The sequence below is a fragment of the Tuber melanosporum genome (genome assembly GCF_000151645.1).
Source record: "Tuber melanosporum whole genome shotgun sequence assembly, scaffold_12, strain Mel28".
In the NCBI taxonomy this organism is placed as follows: Eukaryota; Fungi; Ascomycota; class Pezizomycetes; order Pezizales; family Tuberaceae; genus Tuber; species Tuber melanosporum.
Window position 1 is genome coordinate 863,952 of NW_003298777.1, and position 20,876 is coordinate 884,827.

The 20,876-nt window shown below is 49.6% G+C and overlaps 6 protein-coding genes; 3 read left to right on the forward strand and 3 right to left on the reverse strand.

The window, feature by feature from the left end:
• Positions 1 to 454: 454 nt before the first annotated feature.
• Positions 455 to 3,489, reverse strand: GSTUM_00004452001 (uncharacterized protein). XM_002835889.2 has 6 exons: positions 3,207 to 3,489; positions 3,074 to 3,155; positions 2,192 to 3,024; positions 1,973 to 2,128; positions 1,338 to 1,654; positions 455 to 1,247 (listed from the first exon to the last, which is right to left on the reverse strand). The coding sequence occupies exons 1-6, from the start codon at positions 3,441 to 3,443 to the stop codon at positions 818 to 820; spliced, it is 2,055 nt and encodes a 684-aa protein (XP_002835935.1). The 5' UTR covers positions 3,444 to 3,489; the 3' UTR covers positions 455 to 817.
• Positions 3,490 to 4,037: 548 nt separating this feature from the next.
• Positions 4,038 to 8,966, forward strand: GSTUM_00004453001 (uncharacterized protein; the record flags this gene model as incomplete). XM_002835890.2 has 12 exons in its annotated part: positions 4,038 to 4,270; positions 4,332 to 4,432; positions 4,492 to 4,886; positions 4,949 to 5,769; positions 5,825 to 6,188; positions 6,253 to 6,330; positions 6,385 to 6,591; positions 6,648 to 7,163; positions 7,231 to 7,653; positions 7,713 to 8,092; positions 8,165 to 8,457; positions 8,516 to 8,966. 12 exons carry the CDS (start codon positions 4,038 to 4,040, stop codon positions 8,863 to 8,865), a joined length of 4,161 nt encoding a protein of 1,386 aa, XP_002835936.1. The 3' UTR covers positions 8,866 to 8,966.
• Positions 8,967 to 10,163: 1,197 nt separating this feature from the next.
• Positions 10,164 to 11,080, forward strand: GSTUM_00004454001 (uncharacterized protein). XM_002835891.2 has 3 exons: positions 10,164 to 10,268; positions 10,325 to 10,400; positions 10,469 to 11,080. The coding sequence occupies exons 1-3, from the start codon at positions 10,248 to 10,250 to the stop codon at positions 10,870 to 10,872; spliced, it is 501 nt and encodes a 166-aa protein (XP_002835937.1). The 5' UTR covers positions 10,164 to 10,247; the 3' UTR covers positions 10,873 to 11,080.
• Positions 11,081 to 11,231: 151 nt separating this feature from the next.
• Positions 11,232 to 12,262, reverse strand: GSTUM_00004455001 (uncharacterized protein; the record flags this gene model as incomplete). The annotated part of the gene is made up of 3 exons (XM_002835892.1): positions 11,232 to 11,425; positions 11,513 to 12,025; positions 12,091 to 12,262. 3 exons carry the CDS (start codon positions 12,260 to 12,262, stop codon positions 11,232 to 11,234), a joined length of 879 nt encoding a protein of 292 aa, XP_002835938.1.
• A 689-nt stretch (positions 12,263 to 12,951) lies between these two features.
• On the forward strand, positions 12,952 to 14,532 carry GSTUM_00004457001 (uncharacterized protein). XM_002835893.2 has 4 exons: positions 12,952 to 13,226; positions 13,286 to 13,381; positions 13,438 to 14,060; positions 14,111 to 14,532. Exons 1-4 carry the CDS (start codon positions 13,092 to 13,094, stop codon positions 14,424 to 14,426), a joined length of 1,170 nt encoding a protein of 389 aa, XP_002835939.1. The 5' UTR covers positions 12,952 to 13,091; the 3' UTR covers positions 14,427 to 14,532.
• A 524-nt stretch (positions 14,533 to 15,056) lies between these two features.
• On the reverse strand, positions 15,057 to 17,420 carry GSTUM_00004458001 (uncharacterized protein; the record flags this gene model as incomplete). XM_002835894.2 has 7 exons in its annotated part: positions 15,057 to 15,339; positions 15,405 to 16,095; positions 16,150 to 16,433; positions 16,504 to 16,854; positions 16,988 to 17,023; positions 17,079 to 17,201; positions 17,268 to 17,420. 7 exons carry the CDS (start codon positions 17,418 to 17,420, stop codon positions 15,262 to 15,264), a joined length of 1,716 nt encoding a protein of 571 aa, XP_002835940.1. The 3' UTR covers positions 15,057 to 15,261.
• Positions 17,421 to 20,876: the final 3,456 nt, after the last annotated feature.

Genomic DNA, 20,876 nt, shown 5'->3' on the forward strand with positions numbered 1-20,876 from the left:
ACTTTGCGGGAGCCGCGTTAACTCAGACAAGGGTTTTTTTTTTTTATCATTATTCGCTGGAGGGAGGGGGGGGGGTGAATTGCCGTGAACTGCGTTTTGCAAGGAAAGGGAACAGGAAGGAATAGGGAGGGAGGGGGGGGACAGAGAGAATTAGTAGGTAGTCTTCAATAGTTGGTACGGCATCCGCATCCTACAGTACACACACACGCGCGCAAAAGCAAAAATGGGAAAAGGATATTTTCGAAATTCTTCGAAGAAGAAAAAAAACAAAAACAAGCCGAACTCATCAAATATCACCCGAGATGTTTCTTTCTCTTCTCCCCCCCAATCGTTCTTCCCTCCTCTCTTCTTACTCTTGGTTTTTGCTCCGTTCTGTTCCGTTTTTTTGACTGCTTCCCTGCTATCTATTGTAGGACTTTTTTTTTTTTTTAAAAAAAAAAAGTAGGCTGCCTGGTGAAGAAGGAAGGATTTGTGCTCATTATTATTCCCACACTTTGTGCCTCGTTGCTGTCTATCAAATTTGAATGAAGGGAGTAGAGTAGAGAAGGAAAGATAAAAAAGAAAAAAGAAAATTCACAGTATCATACCAGGGAAGTTCATTGCCAATTATTGGCTTATTATAATATAGATAGATAGATAGACAGACAGACAGACGGATGGATGGATGGATAGATAGATAGATAAATGGGGGATTAAGCTCGCTGCGCTGTGCTTCTTTTCCTTTTCTTTCCCCTATTCGTTACAGGTGTATGACACGAGTTTCCCGATTCCAGTTCTCCAAAACAATGTTTGACGGAGTAGGCAAGTAGGGCTAATGTTAGGTGTTCGTGATAGGCGCGGTCGGTATCGGTGTTGGGATTTGCGCGGGCACGGAGGCTGGGGGGGTAGAATCGATATCAGTAGCCGCGAGCGAATTGTTGTCGTTGGCTTCGAGAGATTTTTCCTGGGGTTTTGTTGGAGTAGCGGTAGCAGGTGCTTGTTGGTTCACCCTGGCTCTAACCTCCTCCTTTGCCTTTTCTTCAACTTCGAAAAGCATCTCCAGATCGTTCCTCTTTTCGTCGAACTTGTCGTCAAACTTGTTGAAAAGATGGAAGCGGTCACGGGATGCGAGGCGAAGGGCTTTCCAGGTGTTGGTGAACTTTTTGGTCTGCGCCAGTTCGATGTCATCCGGAAACATCGCGTCCAACAATTCCAGCTCCGCGTCCTTCACGGGCTGTCTAAATGACTCGGGAGACGGGAGGTTGTGCCTGGGTAAAGCCAGTCAGCAAGCCAGTCGGCCAGTCATTGCAGGGTCACGTCGGCAGGCACGTCAACAAGGATTCCTATGCATGACTTACCTCGTCGGATCTGTAAGACCCTCGAGCCCTGTTAGGTCGCCCGTAGCTTGCCACAACAAATTCAAGGTTGGTGTCCCCATGGTATATTTGTAGGATTCAGGAATCTCACAAGCCTTTACTGCTTTTTGCTTGGCATCCTCAATGTCTGCATCGCCCAAGGGGGGCATATCAAATGGGTGGCAACTCTCTGCTTTCCACCGAACCCAATTTTGTTCTCTAATCAGAACTGTTTTAATAGTTCGTGTGAACAGTCTCCCTTGCACATCAGGTTCGAGACTCCTGAGTATTTGCTCCTTTGTTGTGGCTGCCCATTTCTCCTACAAAGATTGTATTAGTGTATAATTCGTGATCTACGCATTTAAATCCCATAAATAGCAGCACACGTATCCACTGAATATGGGCCATGTGATCGTATGGCCACCTTTGTATGTTAGGTAGCCCAATGCCACTACATGGTCAATTTTTTAGCATAAGGCTGTCCTGGCATCCTATGCAAGCCATAACAGGCGCATGTGCGTACCGCCGGCTTTGTCGGAGATAACTTAATGGTCTCTGTATAATGAGAGAGAGAACGGCCAAGCTACCCTTTTCCCCTTTCATATTTTGGGAATAATTCAGGAATAGGGAAAGCTTACATCTTCTAGGCCCAATGTGAACGCATATTGAACGGATCTGTTTGGTGTTTTGAGGTCCTTCCACTTTCCCTTCGCCTGTGGCGTCAGGCTTAACAAAAAATCGATCAGAATCAAGGCCTGTACAAGCACATGCCGCCTAAAAGTCAAGTCGCTGATCTATCACTCGTGTGAGCACCAGGTTAGCATTCGATCCATAACCTGCGAAGAGAGGGTGTATACCTCTAATTCGAACAACTCGCGACTCGTCAGATATTTCGGATTAAACCCTTCACCCTTGATATCGTCGTCATCACCATCAATTTGCTTCCTCTTCTCCCCAAGAGAAACACCAGGCTTCTTCTCATCCGCCTTTTTGGGCCCATTTGCTACATCAACTTTTCCAGTGGTCTTGATTGAATCATCCTCGGCCTTTTTGAATTTTGCCATGGTAGCCCCAAGGCCCACCTTGAATTTTTCAAGATTGTCTTTAACGAATAATCGCTGAGGGTCAGCGAAATCGTGTTGAAGTGACCAAAATATAGGGTACAGAGTATTGGCATCGAGAACTGTGGGCTCTTTTTGGGACGTATCTTGCCCGGCTTCCACCTTTAGCCTCTTGGGGCTACGGGCGCTGCCAATGTCTGCTTCCCCTGCCCCAGTCGAGCCCCCCTCTTTCTTCTGATCAACTTCCATCTCCTCTTTCTTGATATCGAGTTCCATTCCATCTACCACGGTCGGCGGCTCTTGGAGAATATCGTCGTAAACCGTGACATTATCCACATTAAAATCGCCTCTCAAGTTAACTCCGGAACGTTCGCCAATTGGGAAGCTCTTGCTGAGGAAGATCAAGATGCGGCCACAAAAAATTGTGTCCTCTGTTTTCGATAGTCTCTTGAGAAGCTCGTTGCACAGCCGCAACAATATGAGGGCTTTCCCCTTCCCACCTTCAACTCCTGCAGTAACCCTATCGATACGCGACTCCAAATATTGGAAGAGGCACTCGCATGATGGTATAGTTTGTGAGTCAAAGAGCTCTTCAATAAGATCAAGCGGTAAACCTGCGCCAGATATTTCTGTGGTAGAGTAAGAGAAGGTCTGGAAGGAGGATAAAGGTGAACATACCTAGCTCAGCTAAAACTAACGAAAGATCTAAGAAGTTGCAGAAGACGGGAAGGGTTGTGGTATCGATAGCGCCGTTATTGGTCTATCGCGGCGCAGTGAGCAGAGCATACAAAGAGAAGACCAGAAAACTTACCAAAAGATCATACAGCGCCCCTTTAAATGCAGTATCCAGAGAATTCCGGTATAATTCATCCGGAGAAGACCGTAGCAATCTTATACGGGCTAATATCTCAGGGTCGAAATCGGATTCAACCAACGGGGGTTCAAGGTGAGTTTTATTGACGGAGGAGAGAATCTCCCGAAGGTGGGAGGAGAGCTGATCGACCGTTTTCGACGCAGATGTTCCATTTGGGAGGAGAGTTGGAGACATTATCGAAAAGGTCGAGGCGCTATGTTTTGTCACAGTGTTGTTAGAGTATGGGGGTCGGTGAGGGTGTGAGATAAAGCGAAAGACAAACGACACGAGAAATCGAACTTGAGGTCGCCTTGTCTTCATCACGTGATGCTAAACTTTCGATGCCAAGCCGACGCGACAAAAAAGTCTTAAGCTTGCAAAACCTTGGACCTATGCGAGTATTCCAGTATTATACCCCTGCGGTAATTTGTTGTGAACAGAATTCTAAGGGGTATGATAATATGATATAATAACAGCTTGATTGTAAGAAATTGGTGAAGGTTTACCGGGTTAGTGTCATACCTGCTGTTCGTCGTCTGAAAACTTGTGATTACTCTAGGCATTCACGTCCGTTCACGTCCTGTCACTCGAGAACTACCTTAAATTTACCATGCTTTAATTCCTTGTGGTCACGTGAGAATCGCCAAGCACGTGTTGTCTCCCGGGTTGAACGAAAACAAAAAGAACCTCCGAGCTCTTCACTTCAACAACCCATCAATCATTGTTCTTTCCTGCAGTCCAATATAATACACGTGGGCCTGCCGGAACCGTATCGTCGGGGAATCACCAATGGAAAAACCCGACAAAACTATGGTTGGGGCTGTTGAGGAGGCTCGGCCGACGGTCGCAGATCTACACGGCGATAATCTATTTGCTCAAGCCGCCAAAAAGTATTGGCTTACGGAGAAACCTGTGAGGTTTAAGCCAGAAGCTTTGAAGGCGGAATTCTACGACCCACTGGAGAAGGATGGCTTTCGCTTCCGGTCACTGCTAATCCTTGAGAACCTTCAGTTTCTTGAAAAGTTTGCTCCCCTGGTCCCTCTCCCGTGGGCATCAATTGCTGATCCGATTTGCGCGCGCCAGATTATTATGGCCCAATTTCACGGAAACTGCCTCGAATTACCATGTCGTACTGATCGCGCTGATGGTGAACGTCAAGAGGCGGGAGAATCTCAAAATTTGGGGTACATAATTGGGCTCGTAAATACTGATGGTGTTGCGATTTGCTGACATAGAGTATTAGAGTACATATCTTTGTTGCCCGACCATTTCCCACCTCTCTTCCGTCGCATATTGTTTATGACCATTGATCGCGGGACCCCCCAACCCATAAGAAACCACCTTTTAACCTTCATCGTTACCGCATTTCAATCGCTCGATAGTGGTCTAGTGAGGAAAGAGTGTGCTCCGCTAGTTTCGATATCCATATGGAACAATCTTTCAAGTGAAGAAGTACGGAATGCACGGCTGGCAAAATACCCCCAGACCAAGAAAGCGTGGAGGGCAGCTGGAAAGCGGTTTGATTCAGCCGATGATAGCACAAAGGATCGGTTGCGATTCGATAGACTGTGGCTTTTTGAAATGATTTTGGATTTCTTAAACATGATGTATAAGCCATTGGATCAACAGGAAGGTGATGTACCAAAGCGTGCGTGTGACCGCCCCCGGATGTCTGTAATTTCGGCTAAATTTTAATAGAGATCCTCAATTATTGCGAGCGGTTCATTGAGCTTCTAACGGATCTCGAATCTCAGATGCCGACAAGGCGATATGTTAACTTCTTGTTAAAGGATCTACACGTGCTCACAGCAATTAAATTATCACCCCTTTATACGAGTTCTGAGAATGGTCTATTCCGTGATCTTTATGCATTGCTCTTCCATTACATCAACTTTTCGATTGACGATCACACTGGATTGCAGCTTTCCCAGGAGGAGTCCCGACAAATACATAATGCAGATTTAGCAAAACTCCAAAGAACAGCGTTCAAGCATTTCAAAGATAAATTGACTATTCTAGCTCTAGCCAATTACGGGAGCATTGGGCAACGAGATGAACTCGCGTCCCACATTGCAGAGTTGGGGGATGGAGAGGTGGTAGAGTTGTGCCACCTGTTAGGGCTACGCACAGAATATCCACAAAAGGTTGTTATGTCTGTAGACCGAGCTTTTTTGACAGAGGCAATATTATTGTGTCATGAGAAGAGAAAGACATTTCAGGAACAGGCGAAGGAATTGCCCGTGTTGCCAAACCAGGATACACTCTTTGAGTCTTCTTTACTCCGTAATGAATATTATGACGGGTCTGGGCCTCTAGCCATTCCTAAACTCAATTTGCAATACTTGACTGTCGGGGACTTTCTATGGCGGTCTTTTATCCTTTATCGATGCGAAGCATTTTTTGCAATTCGAAGAGATATTGAGGATTCGTTACATCGTCTTGCGCCAAAGCTTTTGCACCCAAGTATGACTACCCAGTTCCACGGGTTCTCCAAGATGGCTTTATTGATCACAAGACCTTCGTATGTGTTCATCTAATCTTGATTTCGGTGATTACGGCAGAACTGACGGATATAGAATACTTGAAACGGCCCCACCCAAAGTCGGCGAAGAGAAGCCAGCGTATGTTCGTGCAGAAATTAGTCTTGACTACGCTCGGCTCTCCGAAGACGTTCGGCGCGATTGGGACTCTCTTCGGCCAGATGACGTGGTCTTTCTACTTGCCGTTAAGGGAGTTGATGAGGGCGACCGAGTGATCACCAATGGATCGCCCGATAAACTGAATACGGCGGAAAAGTTCGGGGTCAAGTACTTGAGGGCCGCAGAAGTCATACAGCTGCTTGATCAGGATGGGCGACTAATTAAAGCCGGCGATGGCCAGGCTCGGAGAGCGGGTGGAAGGCGTAGGCTCCATGTTCGCCTAGATCCGGAAATGTACAAGGTATGTCGCAATATCGCTAAGTGCGATAGAGTTTCATATAATCTAACTCGTTGCTTGGTGACAGATCGACGCAGATGACCTGAAGGCCGGCAAGCCAGATGCCTACGACTCCATAAACGTGTTGATCAGGCGAAAAGGAAGAGTTAGTACAAAGTTCTTTATTTTACATTGAAATAAACGTTAACATAGAAACCAGGAAAACAATTTCAAGCCTGTCCTTGAGTCAATTCAAGAACTTACTCAGGCTGACGTGCCCATGCCGATATGGCTACAGGAGGTCTTCCTAGGATATGGGGACCCGGCCGGGGCACATTACTCCAAACTTCCGAATCAGCCAAGGTTGGTTGATTTCCGGGACACATTCCTTGATTGGCAACATTTGGTAGAGAGTTTCCCAGGAAAAGTGTGTTCTCGGGCCTACTCCGTTGCTCGTGCTACCCCAGCTGATTATTGTGACAGAAACTGAAGCCCAAGGAAGGTTCGCAAGAGGGGTGTGATCCTCCCTATGTGATCTCGCAAAAAACTGCCGCAGAGCAACCCAAGCCCGCAAGGAAGCGCAGAAGAGGCCAAGAGGATAACCCCGACAAGGAGGAATCCTTGGAGGTCTCAACCTATAAGCTTCCGAATATGGGGCCTTATCCAATTGATGTGCCGCGTTCGAATCATATCAAGTTTACCCCAACACAAGTAGAGGCTATCCGCTCTGGCACCAACCCCGGTCTTACAGTGATTGTCGGCCCGCCCGGGACTGGAAAGACTGATGTCGCTACTCAAATCATCAGCAACCTGTATCACAATTTTCCTGCCCAACGCACTCTATTAATAGCCCATAGCAATCAAGCCTTGAATCAACTTTTTGAGAAGATCACCGCTCTAGATATCGATGAGCGGCATTTGCTTCGATTGGGGCATGGCGAGGAGGAGTTGAAAACAGATACCAATTATAGCAAGCAGGGGAGGGTGGAATCCTTCATGGTGAGCTCTTCCGACTTCTACATGTGTTGAAATTTTGGGACAAAGGCTGAAATTTTGATAATCATAGGACAACCGCGTGAAACTGTTGGCAGAAGTTGACCGATTAGCTGCCACTCTAGGCGCTCCCGGTGCGCATGGTGATTCCTGTGAGACTGCGGATTACTTCAATCTAGTTTATGTTAAGCCAGCGTGGGCGAGGTATCAGAAAGTGCTGTCTGAGGGAGGACTCGCGTTGGAGAAGCTCTATGACAGCTTCCCATTCCATCAGTACTTTTCGAATGCTCCCAAGCCGATGTTTTCGCAGGGCTTGTCCCTGGAGGAAGCCATCGAGGTAGCAGAGGGTGGCTATAGGCACATTGGGAAATTGTTCACGGAACTGGAGGATATTAGGCCGTTCGAGTTACTGAAAACTTCAAGGGACAGGCAGAATTATTTGCTCACCAAAGAAGCAAGGATCGTCGCTATGACCTCGACCCATGCCGCAATGAAGGTGGGCCATAAATCCCCATCAGGCGTGATAGCTAGAAGCTGACGAAACCCTTTTTTTAGCGCGCCGACATTGCGAAGCTGGGCTTCGAGTATGACAACGTCGTGATGGAAGAAGCCGCACAGATCACGGAGGTTGAGACTTTCATCCCGCTAGCCCTGCAATCTCCGAGGGGAGGCGAGCTTCCCCTGCAGCGCGTGGTACTATGCGGAGATCACTATCAGAATTCACCCATTGTGCAAAACATTGCATTTAGGCAGTACGCCAATCTTGAGCAGAGCCTATTTGCAAGGTTGGTAAGGTTGGGGGCCCCAACCGTCAATCTAGACCAACAAGGACGTGCGCGCGCGTCTATTTCTAGGTTGTACAATTGGCGCTATCGCGAGCTTGGGAATCTGCCTCTATTGGAATCGCAGCCGGAATACCAGACTGCGAATGCTGGGTATGTAGTAGTAGCAGGGATACCCCAAAGTTTCGCGCCTCATAACTTGCCCGCTAACCTGTCCGTGCACAGTTTCCGCCACGAATTCCAATTCATCAACGTTAAGGATTATAAGGGCCAGGGAGAGTCCGAGCCCACGCCACACTTTATCCAGAACCTTGGAGAAGCAGAATACGCGGTGGCTATATACCAGTACATGCGTCTTCTCGGCTACCCCGCCGAAAAGATAACCATACTGACCACATACCTTGGCCAACGTTCCCTCATCCGGGATGTTCTCAATCGACGATGCGCGAAGATCTCCTTGTTCGGAATGCCCGCATCCTTGACCACAGTGGACAAGTACCAGGGAGAACAAAACGACTGTACGTTTCCTATCTACTTTCCTACCTATGTGGGTGTGAGAAGCTAACGAGTGACTAGACGTGATCCTCTCCCTCGTTCGCACGAATCGCGTTGGCTACTTGCGTGATATCCGCCGCATGACAGTTGCCCTGTCCCGTGCCCGGTTAGGCTTGTATGTAGTTGGCCGCCGGGAGGTCTTCGAAAGTTGCTACGAGCTGTCGGAAGCATTCTCCCGTTTGCTGGAGAACAAGAGCGATAAGCTTGAAATCGTTACCGGCGAGATGTGGCCTACGGATAGGAGGGAGAAAACTAAGGAGGGGACAGAAATGGAGAACGTGGAGCATATGGGCCAATACGTTTACGAGATGACCAAGACAAGAGGAGAGCATGAGGCCGGTCAAGCAGTAGCAGCTTCTCTCGTGCAATAAAAAATCTCCCGGGTCTGGTTAAACCAGTGTTGGACACCAGCTGGTGCGGGGAATTGTGTAATAGTATTCTCTTCATTTTATACCGATCAAGTTGCAAAAGGTGCGGAATTTTAGTAGGGATGGTGGATGATCTAATTAGAGCATGGAAAGTATTGCAATTACGACTTTAGGATAGTTCTGTACGTACAATACTACTAATACCACCGTGCTTGACAATGGCACTCGCTCGCTTGCCAAATGTTAGCATCAACACTTATTTAATACCAGATGTGATTAGAGCTACAGAATTGGGGGGGTTTCTTTTTTTTTTTTTGTAGAATATATAGAATAGAAGGGATAAATACAGAATACCGATTTAAGATTTAGTATCCCATTTTTTTTGGCTTAATGACTGCATTAATCCCCTAGGAATATCCTCTAGTACTATTCTTTCAAATAAAGATGCCAGTATCAACTTCCATGGAAAAATAAACAAGGGTTTTCTCTATCGGTATTTGTACCTTCCCCACTGATCCGAAGCACCATTCATATCTCTTCCTTGTCAGAACAGTTATCAACCTTGATCTCTCAATCTCTACATACTTATGAATACCATATTCAAATAACCTTCTCTTAACCGACCTGACCGGGATATGAGAAGTAAGTAAAATCATGGGAAAAAGGTGTCACAGTGGCATTCTCTGTTTGACCCGGAAGTAATAGTTACTAAATAATGGCCAGTTCAAGGAGCAATAATTCACAATGGATCGGTTCTGATTTTGACTAAAACTAAGACAGTTGACCAGTATCACTTGTTGACTGCTATGTGTATTGAAGGCGGTAACACACATGTATATATCGTGCAGAGTAGGGGATCAGCTAGAGCTCCCTGAGATCTCGAGGGGGTTAGGGACGATTTTGCTTCTATCATTATTTGTTACCGGTTTTGTGGCTCCAGGCCAATAATGGCGCCCGTCTCGATATTATAATAGAAACTTTGTTTACTCTTCTTTTGTATTTCCGTCGAATCCGAGATATTTGTTGCGATTCTCGTTTTCATCCCACCTAGCTTTGCCAAGCGTAGGAGAAGGTTAGGATAGAAATGAAGAGATGTCTCGTTTTGATGAGTTGACAGTATCGTATTCTAAGTTATCATACATAATATTATTCTCCAAACTCCAAGTCTTGGCAAATGTGGAAAGAAGCGACCGCAGACAGATCCCGACCGCGGCTCCACGGGAAAATCCCTACCGGTACCGTTACGATACCGCACATTCCCTCCGAGACAAAAAAAAAAGCCACCAAGCCAAAGTTGACGACGACCATAGATCAACAAAACATCTCACGCTTCCTAGCACACACCTAAAAACTCCCTGCCGCTACGGTACTTCAACGACAAACCAATGCCCCGACTAACCGGCGAAGTATTCCTTCCTTTCCCCATATCCGCATTTCTCCTCCAGCAAAGCTGACTTTCTAGGGCGGCGGCCGAAATCCAACCGGCATCCCCCCCGCAAAAACTGAATCTGCCCTACAAGCGCGAAAAACCTTCTACTGTAACCATTCCTCTACCCTACCCCACCCCCCCCTCTTCCCCACCCCTTGCGCTGAACCAATCATCAAGGCGACCTCTGCAGCAAAGGCTACAGCCGCAGCAACGAATACGAAGCGCACGAGAACAGCTACGACCACCAGCACAAGAAGCGGTTCCAAGAGATGAAGGCGATGCAGCGCGACCCGGCGTCTGTGGAGCGCAGGCGCGAGCGGGAGAGGCGGAGGATGGACGAGGGAATTGCTGTTATTAAGCCCATCAAGATTGAGGAGAAGAGGGCTGTGGGTGGGGGGTTTAAGAAGGGGGGGTTTAGGAATGCGTTTGGCAGGGGTGAGGAGGGGGGTGGGGCCAAGATGGAGGTTGGCGGTGGCGGAGCCGCGGGGGCAGGCGGAGTGGGAGGGGTTGTGGGGGTGGAAGAGAGTGATACCGAGGATGAGGGCTGGGAGAGGTATGACCCTGCGAGACCTACAGACTGAGAAATGGAGGCATGGGGTGGCGTGGGGGGTTTTGACGTTTGACACCTTTTTTCCCTCTTGTCATGCCGTGAATTGGGAATTGGCTTGTACCCATACATTGATTGGGTGGCGGTGAGAGGGGGTAATCTAGGGCTGTGCTTTAAATCGCACTGCTCTCTGTATTATATGAGTACACTAATAATATATACATGGCATCCAAACATCAAAAGACCACAGCGCCGGCGATAAGAGAGTAGGGGAAAGGGGGAAAAAAGAAAAGAAAAGAAAAAAAATGCTATATTGCTCGTAAGCTTTGTTTGTGGATCTCCATATAGCTCTATGGCATGATTGGTCGTAATTCAAGACCGTGGGAGGATGATTCAATCAGCCTGCAAAACCCTCAAGAAAAAGACGTTGTAGAGGTGGTCATAGTGTCTCCTGAGAAACCCTCTTGCAGGGCCCAACCTCGAGATTACTACGAATAACCCAGACAGCCAAGCCCCGGCCACCGCTATGGCAGTGCCAGCAGTGATCCTACGATTCCGCGGGTTCACCTTAAGATACTTTGCCCACCCTACCGCCCAAATAGCCCAATTAGCCCACAAACATTCCGCCTCCTCCTCCCTCCATTCGCCAAAACAAAAAGGGGGGGCAAACTCACCATAGACAACATGATATGAGACCAGGCCAACCATAGCAGTATAAAACCCTGTCCCAATCCACTTCCCCCATCTCCCAATCGAAAAGCCATGGCCCATAAACTCCAGGCCGATCTGGGAGCTGTCGCCATCAACCCACAACGGCACACCCCTCAGCAGTGCCGCGTGGAGCGCCACGAACGGGATCGAAGCGTATCCCGCCAACGAGACCCCCGAGAAATTCCTCCACCGCCACTGCGACACGGACTTTGGTGGCTTGCCGCCGTACCGCTGGCGCTGCTGGTGGGACCGGTAAGCACGAAGCGCAAAGCCGGAGCCAATGTGCAGCGCTAGCGAGCCGGGGATGAGGAGCATTTCGATGTAGGGAGTTGCCTGGTAATAGTACGTTCTGGCGAGGAGTAGGGCTCTGTCACCCGCGTCGAGGCCCAGGATCAATGGCGTGATGGATGCGGTGGCTGCGTGGATTCCGAGGAAGGAAGTAAAGGCGTAGGACGAGAATTTCTGGGTCCTGGTTACTGCACTCATCTCATCAATACCTGCTGTAATGCCACTCTGGAGAGGAAAGTGAGGAAGAACCTACGCCAATAAACAACACCTTTAGAAGAGCTGTTTCCCCAGCTCCCCGAGCTTGACAACCCCGCTAGCGAACCCGCCGAGGAACTCATGTCCATTTTCGCTTGCTGAATCTCCGGCGGTGTCGGGAAGTAGGTCACGTAGTCCTCGTCTTCTATCGGTGTGGGGGCCAATTCCATCATGGTGAGCAGTGAAATGTTGTCGCTCTCACGGAATCGTCTGGGAGCGTTAAGTTCATTTCTGAAGTTGTAAGACATTTTGCCCGTATTCTTTTTTCCTCTCTTCCAGCACCGGGAACTTGGAGAATGGATTGAATAGGGAGAGGGGTTTCAATTTATTGGAGGTGGAGATTTGAATGAGGGGAGGAGGGGAGGGAATGCGCTTTTTTTTTGTTTGGTTGCTTTACTGGCCTGTGTGAAGGTGGGGCAGGGAAAGAGTGAGGATTCGCTGGCAGTCGCCAAACCGCAGCAACGAATGACGTCGCATGAACTATTTTCCAGCTAGGCTGTTTTGGGATGATGTTGCGAGTGATGGGATGTGATTGGCCAGTGGCTGGCAGTGTGGGCTCGAGCGGGAGTAGAAGGGATAATTGGGGATATAACTGTGGGAGTTGATTGTATGGAATTTGTTTTTAATGACATGAGGCTCTTGTGGGGTTTTTGAGAGCTTTGGATAGCATGGAGTTGACTGGGATCACCAGCTCTCCGACGATGACAAGCCATTGCAGTCACCCCTCCCATCATAATATTATCATACATTAAACTGAGGCACTAATTGACATTTCTCTACCAACTCCAGTACCAGCAATCCTTCACTTCCAAAGCCCAAACATATCAGACTCACCTGGGGGCTCTGAGAGTGAGGCCGGGATGATCTCTGGGCATCCGGAAGTTGCCGCACGTCCCGGTAACCGAGAATCACCCATTATAATTATCGTCTTCACAAGCAAACATCCCACCTCAGCCATCTCATCCTCCTCCGTCACTCGAACATTACCAAGCCCATACAATGTTCTCACTCAGAACTCCCCTACGACGCACAATCCTGAACTCGGCAGGCGCAATTCCAAAACGCCATATCACCGTCTTCGGTTACACTCAAGCCAAAGCCCTAATATTCTCAGAGTATGGACAGCCAAAGGATGTCTTGAAGCAAGCCCCCCAATCCTACAGGAAAGGGGTGAAATAAGTGCTAAAAACTAGAGTAGACTCCACTCGCACTCCATCTCCCCAGCCCACGGCGACGAAATCACCGTCCGCTTTCTCGCCGCACCAATCAATCCCGCAGATATAAACCAAGTACCCCCCTTCCCACATTCCCCTCCCCTCCTCCTTCAACAACTAAAGAGCCCAAGATCGAAGGCCTCTACCCCTCAAAACCCATCTTCACCACAGCCCTCGGTACACCCGCACCCCATGCAGTTCCGGGCAACGAAGGCGCCGTACAAGTCCTCTCCGTTGGCTCCTCAGTGACTGACTTCACGCCGGGCGACATGGCAATAATGCGACACACGGCATTCGGCACATGGCGCACCCACGCTACCGCACGCTCCTCGAACCTCCTAAAAATTCCGAAATCCCCATCAGTTATCACACCGTTGCAGGCGGCCACCTTGTCCGTGAATCCCTGCACGGCGTATCGTATGCTGAAAGACTTTACCCCACTGCAGCCGGGTGGGTGGTTCGTTCAGAACGCGGCGAATTCGGGAGTGGGTAGGGCTGCATTGCAGTTTGGGAGGATTTGGGGGTTGAAGAGCGTTAACGTGGTTAGGCATAGGGAGGGGATTGAGGAGTTGAAAAGGGAGTTGATAGAGCTGGGTGGTGGGGGGGAGGGCGGGGCTGTGGTGCTCACGGATCAGGAGCTGGCGGATCCGGAGGTGCAGAAGGGGGTTGTTGATAGGATGGGCGGGAAGGGGGCGATGTTGGGGCTGAATTCTGTGGGTGGGAAAGCGTGCATCGATCTCTGCAAGTTGCTCGAGTATGTCCCCCCACCCCCACCTCCAGAATGATTCCTGATGATCCGCGCAGCACCGGCGGGCACCTAGTAACCTATGGTGCTATGTCTAAGAAGCCCCTCACCCTAGGTGCGAGCCTCCTAATCTTCAAGGACCTACACTTCCACGGGTTCTGGGTCTCGCGGTGGTCGGACCAACACCCCGCTGAGAAGGAAGCCATGCTCGAAGAGATATCCCGCTACATTTCATCCGGAGAACTCAAGGATGTACCGATGGAAACCACAGTTTGGAAGCGGGATACCAAAGAGGAGGAACTTAAGGCTGCGATAGAACGCAGCACACAGGGCTTTGGCGGGAAGAAGCAGATCTTTGTGTTTGAAGATGAGTAGTAGTAGGACTTGTGTATGGTAGGCCGGTCTTGGACATTCCGGATCCGTAAGAACTGCTCAGTAACTGGTATATTATATCATCACATTGCCGAACACTGGAAAAAAAGCCGAGCACTGCCAACTCCACCCCGTAAAACCCTCAAATAGACCCTCAACCCTCCGAAGAATCCCCTCCCACCCAGAAAAACAACAAAAGCACACGATACCCGCCCAAAACGTACCAAGCATGAGTCAGTTGATCGCCATCCAACAAACGCACCTTATCCTATCACACCTGGGGGGGGGGGGTGCAGTAGGGCACGTTTGGCAGTGTGACGGTGGGTTGGGGTTCAGGTTGCCGCGCAGTGTGTGTATAGAGGGGGGACTGTGGTGTGGAGGTTTTCCAGGTATGTGCTACCCTAACCTTCTCCCGTGAATATAGGGCTCTCACGGGTTGTGGTGGAATTGTAATTGCCGCAATAATATCATTTCGTAGAGGATGGGGTGTTTTCCGTAAGTGGTATTCAGCAGTCGCAGTGGTATGGTGGTGCCTGCAATGAAATCCCAGTGTCCTTGGGACTATACATATTCTTGTCACAGGACATCACTCGGAATTCAAATCGATTGTCATTGCTGAGTTCTCGATAACTTAAAGGCCGACCAATTGAATACTGTTTCTCCTACATCTAAATGAAAGCCCATAGAGGCTAGTTTGCTGACATTACAAAACATGGAAGCATCAAAAATCCCAACACCACCACCACCACCACCAAAGTATGACGGGGACTATCCACAGCACACACACGATATTATGAAGTCTATAGTGTACGTTCCGAGCCAAGCAAGCCCCACCAAACTAAGCCTTCCAATCCCCGATAGCAGCGTTGACCATATCCCTATAGGTCTGCTGAGCCTTCGACATGTGCAAAAAGACCTACACTCACCATTAGCAAACCCACAGACTCCCCATCACTCACAGCTTCTACCAGCACAGCTCACCTCATACTTAGCTCCAAGCAACTTTCTCTCGTTGGCATTCTCAGTCGGGTAAATCGTCCTCCCGGGCTTACTCATCCTATCCATGATAGCCCACAAACTCTCGGTATTCCCCTCACTGTCGACGCTCGCAGCTTTAGCGCCCAACATTGCGGCTCCCAGGACGACTGCTGCGTCGATGTACCTGGGGATCACGACTGGGTATCCAGTTGCGTCGGCGATCAGATGCATGAGGATGTCGTTCTTGCATTGCCCGCCACTCATGAAGATGCTTGTGATTTCGTGACCCCGGCTGTTCAACGTGTCGATGATGTGGCGTGTTTGCTGGGCGATGAATTCCATTGCTGCAAAGTATTGGAGTGCGAGGTCATTGATGCTCGAGTCCATGCTTAGACCTACGATTGCGCCGCGCATGGCCGCGTCGGCTATCGGGGAGCGGTTGCCGTGCTTGTCGCCGTAGAAGAAGAGGTGGCGGGCGAGGTATCCAATTGCGGGAGCGCATTCGGATTTCCGTAGGGTCTCCAGGTGCTCGTTGAGATATTCGAATATGTTTTTCGAGAGCTCGTTGGACTTCTCCAGGGCATCATTGTAGGAGGGGTGTGTTGTCAAAACATTATGTAGAAGACTTCCAGTGGACGATTGTCCGCCTTCCGCCATCCAGTAACCGGGTAGCAAGACGTCACGGTATGGGCCCCTACCACCAATTAGCCCCGCAAACATCGGTAAATGCAAACCCCCGGGAAATTACCAAACCCCCGGAACAAAAATCGGATCCCTCGACATGACTAAATGACAGGTACTGGTTCCCGCAACCGCCGCAAGTCTGCGGAAAGCCTGTTCGAGACTCCCCGCATGACCCCCGGACAGCAGGTTCTGCGGCATCTCCATTTTAGCCCCGACGGTTCCAATCCATCCCGCGTAGGCATCGATAACCCCGCTGCCAATCTTGATCCCAGCAACGAGTCCAAGCTCCTTCGCCGCCTTCTCACTGAGCCCCCCAACCAACTCGCCGGCGGATAGCATCGTCCCGCTCTACCCCCGCCCGTGAGTAATTAGTAAGTAATCTCACCAGAGGAACCTACGCAAGGAGGGGAAAGGCTACAGCTCCATGCACACCCCCCATCCTCATAAAACCATTCTCCGCCAACTCGGGTAATCCAATATCGTTCAGGAAGTCCTCCTGCCAACCCTTAACACTCCCATCCACGCCCACGGGGACAAACCCCTGCTTGCACACAGCGCTACAGTAGGATCTCGTTTCCTTCCCCGTGGCCATATGCGTGAGAACGTCCGCCAGGTCATAGAACTTGCATTTGTTGAACAGTTCCTTGGGCATGTTATTCTTCAACCAGAGGACTTTCGGGATCTCCATCTCGATAGACATCGAACCACCGACATATTGGAGGAGCTTATGATTTGTCGCGTTAACCGCTTTGGTCTCTTTCTCTGGGCGCTATATCATATTTGTAAATCGAGCCGTCCCCTGACCACTACCGGGGGGGGAGCAAGCAGGAGAAGGTCCTCATACATGATCCATCCACACTGGTCACACAAAACTTAGCCAATAGATCCACGAAACAAAAGACAAGGAGGACACAAACAAATAACATTCCTCTTCCCATCTTTGAAGCCCGGCCCAGCAACCGAAATGGGCTCGTCCGTCTCCTGCGAAAGCACGGCGAGCGAACATGTAGCGTCGAATCCCACACCCTTAACGCTCGCCCCGTCAAGCCCGGATTTCTCCAATACTAGCCTACTACAGTAGCATATCGCGCTCCAGATGTCCTCCGTGGATTGCTCCTACCGGACCCGTCAACACTAACCCCCCCGGGCGAAAGTAGGGGAAGGAGGAGCGAGGAAAGGTACGTAATAATCTGCCTTCTCATGCCAAGTCTTGATGTCCTTCGATTCAAGACCTTTGATTTCCCCAGTTCCATCAATGATACAGACCCGGACGCTCCCCGTGCCGACGTCGACGCCGAGGAAGTGGTCGTTGCTGGTACCCATCGTCGTTGCCATCTTGGATCGGAATTGCGAGGTACGAGGTGAGATTGCGGGGCGAGCGAGGAGGGGTAAGTTAAATTAAGATGGATAAAACATTTCCCGTTCCCGTCGGGAAATAGGCGGGACCTGGTTGGCCTGCCCCCACTGCTACTATTCCGTCCGGGCCATAAAGTTATGCCGCCAGGCAGAGCCTTTATCATGGTTGATTATGATATTATAAATGATTGAACGCCCTCTCAATCATGGATAGAATGGGAAGGAGTATTATAATGGAGCCGGAGAAACAAAAAACCCCCCTCCAGGCTCAAGTTCAAACATCCACCGATACGCGATATACCCGTACAGTACATGCCAATGACCACTTATCCCCCGCATAGCGTACCCCGCATCCCATGCCATTCATCCCTCCCCACACCCAATTCCCATTCCATCCATTCCTTCCATCCCGCCACTCGGAAAAGCCACGGGACGCTGCGCGGAACAGGCTCGAATCGGGAACACTAACTTAGTCTAACTTCGGGAGAGCGGTCCATCTCATCTCATCTCATCTCAATGGCCGGCACCAAATATGGAGCAACTTCACACCGGCGGATTCCCGCTAGAAATGGGCAAACTATGATACTTGTAACCTGAATACCGGTATCTCAACTACTGTGCTTAAAAAAGAATGAATCCAAATGCCAATTCTAATTTCTACACGTATACCGTGTATGTCTTGTCACGACTTATATAACCCCCGACACGATTCTGCTGTAAATAATACGGTGCCGATATATCATACAACCCCGAACGGGAGGAGGAGAGGGAAACATTCAGACCGCATTGGATTTTATTGGCAATTATGCAGAGAGATTACTAATGTACTAGCACATTACCCGTAAGTTAGCGGTAATCTCACCAACCTTCCACCAACCTCAGCTCCAGTGCTGGCGCATATTCTACCACGATACGAGATGTAGCGCTACGAGTACGAGGCGGCGGTGCGACGTCAGGGTCTCCGGTGCGATGCAATATGTAGGCTGGATTGTCCATCGTAGAATACCGTTGCTCGCATCGCACGGGCACCGGAGATTGCACATTGTTCGTGTTCGGGCGCATTGTGCTGCGGTGCTGGATATATATGATATACAGTAACACTGGAGGCTGCAAGGAAAAAGAGAGGGAGGTTCGTAATGCACTCCACACTGGCTGGGACGCTGGTCTACCGGTACCGCATGCTATCATACTCGCACAGTAAGGCTCACATAATATCATACAATCTTCCTCCGCCGCTCACCCCGCCGCCGTCAGTCGGAATTCCTCACCTAGATTAATCTCATTTTTATTATCCGTTAACTCCCATCTTTTAGTGCTCCCCTAGATTAATCCCATTTTTATCCGTTAACTTTTGTCCCACAGTACTCCCCCCTATACAGTAAAACACCCAAGACACAACCATACATGGCCAGACATCGCATCGTGATAACCCCAAAAGTAACCAAGAGTCTACAAGTGTACAAAAAGCCAAAAAAAAAAAAAAAAAAAAAGCCACCGGCACACACCCATTCCAAAAAAAATCCAGAAATCTTCCCTCATCCTACGCCCAAACCGTGCCGAGATTTTAGTGTGCTCATGGGGTCTACGAGCACAAGGCCATCTAATAAGCCTCCCCAAAGAAAATTTTCCCAAAAGAAAGAAAATAATTATAATAATACAATCATACTCGTAAGACGTATGATGCCGGTACATATGTCCGGGCTAGAAAACATCGCCCAGATTCGTGACCATCCCCAGACAGAGGACAACGGAGGACACAGAAAAGCTCAACCCCTATCTGTAGGCACTGAAGGCCACACATCTATTCTGTAGATTGATGCGCCATACTGGATTCTCCATCCTCGGAGGCCATATAAGCACCGCAGGCTAGGATAGGCCAAGCGGCCGATCAGGCAGCTGGCAATAAGCCTGTACAGCCTATAGCCGGGCCCGGCCGAGACACTCCGGGACCTGCAAGCCCAGGACGGGCTAGATCTTCAAGAATTTCGTTAGGCTAGGCCCGGCTTTCGCTTGGCCTGGCCCTGCTGGCCCGTTGAGTACGCTGGGGTCGAGGGTAGTGACTGGGGCTGCCTCTGAGCTATCGAGGAATAGAAACAGATTTTCTTCCTCCTTGATAGTCGGTTCGGGAGCCGCAAAATATAAGGTCGGGCTGGGCGGGTCGGCTGGACTGACAATGGCATTTGCAGCAATATCACTAGCCACCACCTTCATGTACTCCTCATAATGCTTGAGCGTCTGCTGCATGCCCTCCAGCTCTCGACACAATGCTCTGTTGGCTTCCTCCTGAACTACAAGCCGAGCCCTCATATGGGCGTTGCTCTCGGCTAGCTTCGTCCTCTCCTCCTCCAAAGCCTGAACTTCTTTCCGTTTGCGTTCACGAGAGGATTGCGCAGCGGCACGATTTCTCAATACTCGCTCGATCCTTCGCTGTTCCTTCTCCTCGTCTGTCTTGGCTCGTTTCCTGAAAGTGGTGGTGGTGTCAGTAAAGGAGCACTCGAGTAGCGGTTAAAAGGATTACGGATGATCTAAAGACTCACCGAGGTGGAAGATTTGTGGTAGGAATCGGGAGCTCCTGACCCCATGACTTCCGCTTCTTCTTCGCTGGCTTTGCTGCAGTTTTCTTGTCCGTCTCCTCAACCTTCTCAGGTTGAGGAGAGGAAGAGCATCCAGGGGTAAACGCCGCCCGAGGAGAGTTTGTGTCTGACGGGCAAGTGAGATCACTGCCCGCGTTGGATGCTGCAGAACTGAAAGGTTCATTATCGAATGGTGAGATGACGGATTCGCTATCCGATAATAAGAAATCCTCGTGCTCTAGGAGGTTGTCAAAGGTTGAAAGTAACGAAGGGTCAACCGACGCGGGCGACATGGTGTTGGTTGCGAGAAGTCAAGCGGAGAGTGCGTGAAGCGGGTGAGATGACTCGAGATTGATAGACAGAGTGTCTCGATTTCGATCGGGTGGTGGTAAAAGTGGTGAATAGCACCTATTGCTCGTCTCCGGAATAGGCGCAATGGAGATATAGAGAGGAGTGATAGTGAGAAAGTGTGGGGCGAAAGCCCAGAAGGGAAAGGGGTGGGTTAGAAAAGAAAGGGTGGGGAAAGGGTAAGGGGGAAGGAAGGGTGAGATGAGAGATTATTCGGCGATAGGAAGCTCGAGGGAAGGAAGAGGACACTTAATCGAAAAGAAGGGATGGTGGATGAGCAGCGAGTATATAAGCTGGGTGAAGAGCGAAGGGTCGGTGCTGAGGAAGCCTGGGAAATTTTCGGGAAAGGAGGTTCCTGGGGGGGGAGGTGAGGACAACTGGCTTTATGCGAGCCTTGCCCAGGCCTATGGGAGGGTTTGGGTTGCTCAAATATCGAGATATGCATACCTACCGGTATCATAATAATTATTATTATGTATGATACGATACTAGCCACTGCTTTGTCTCCCTTTCC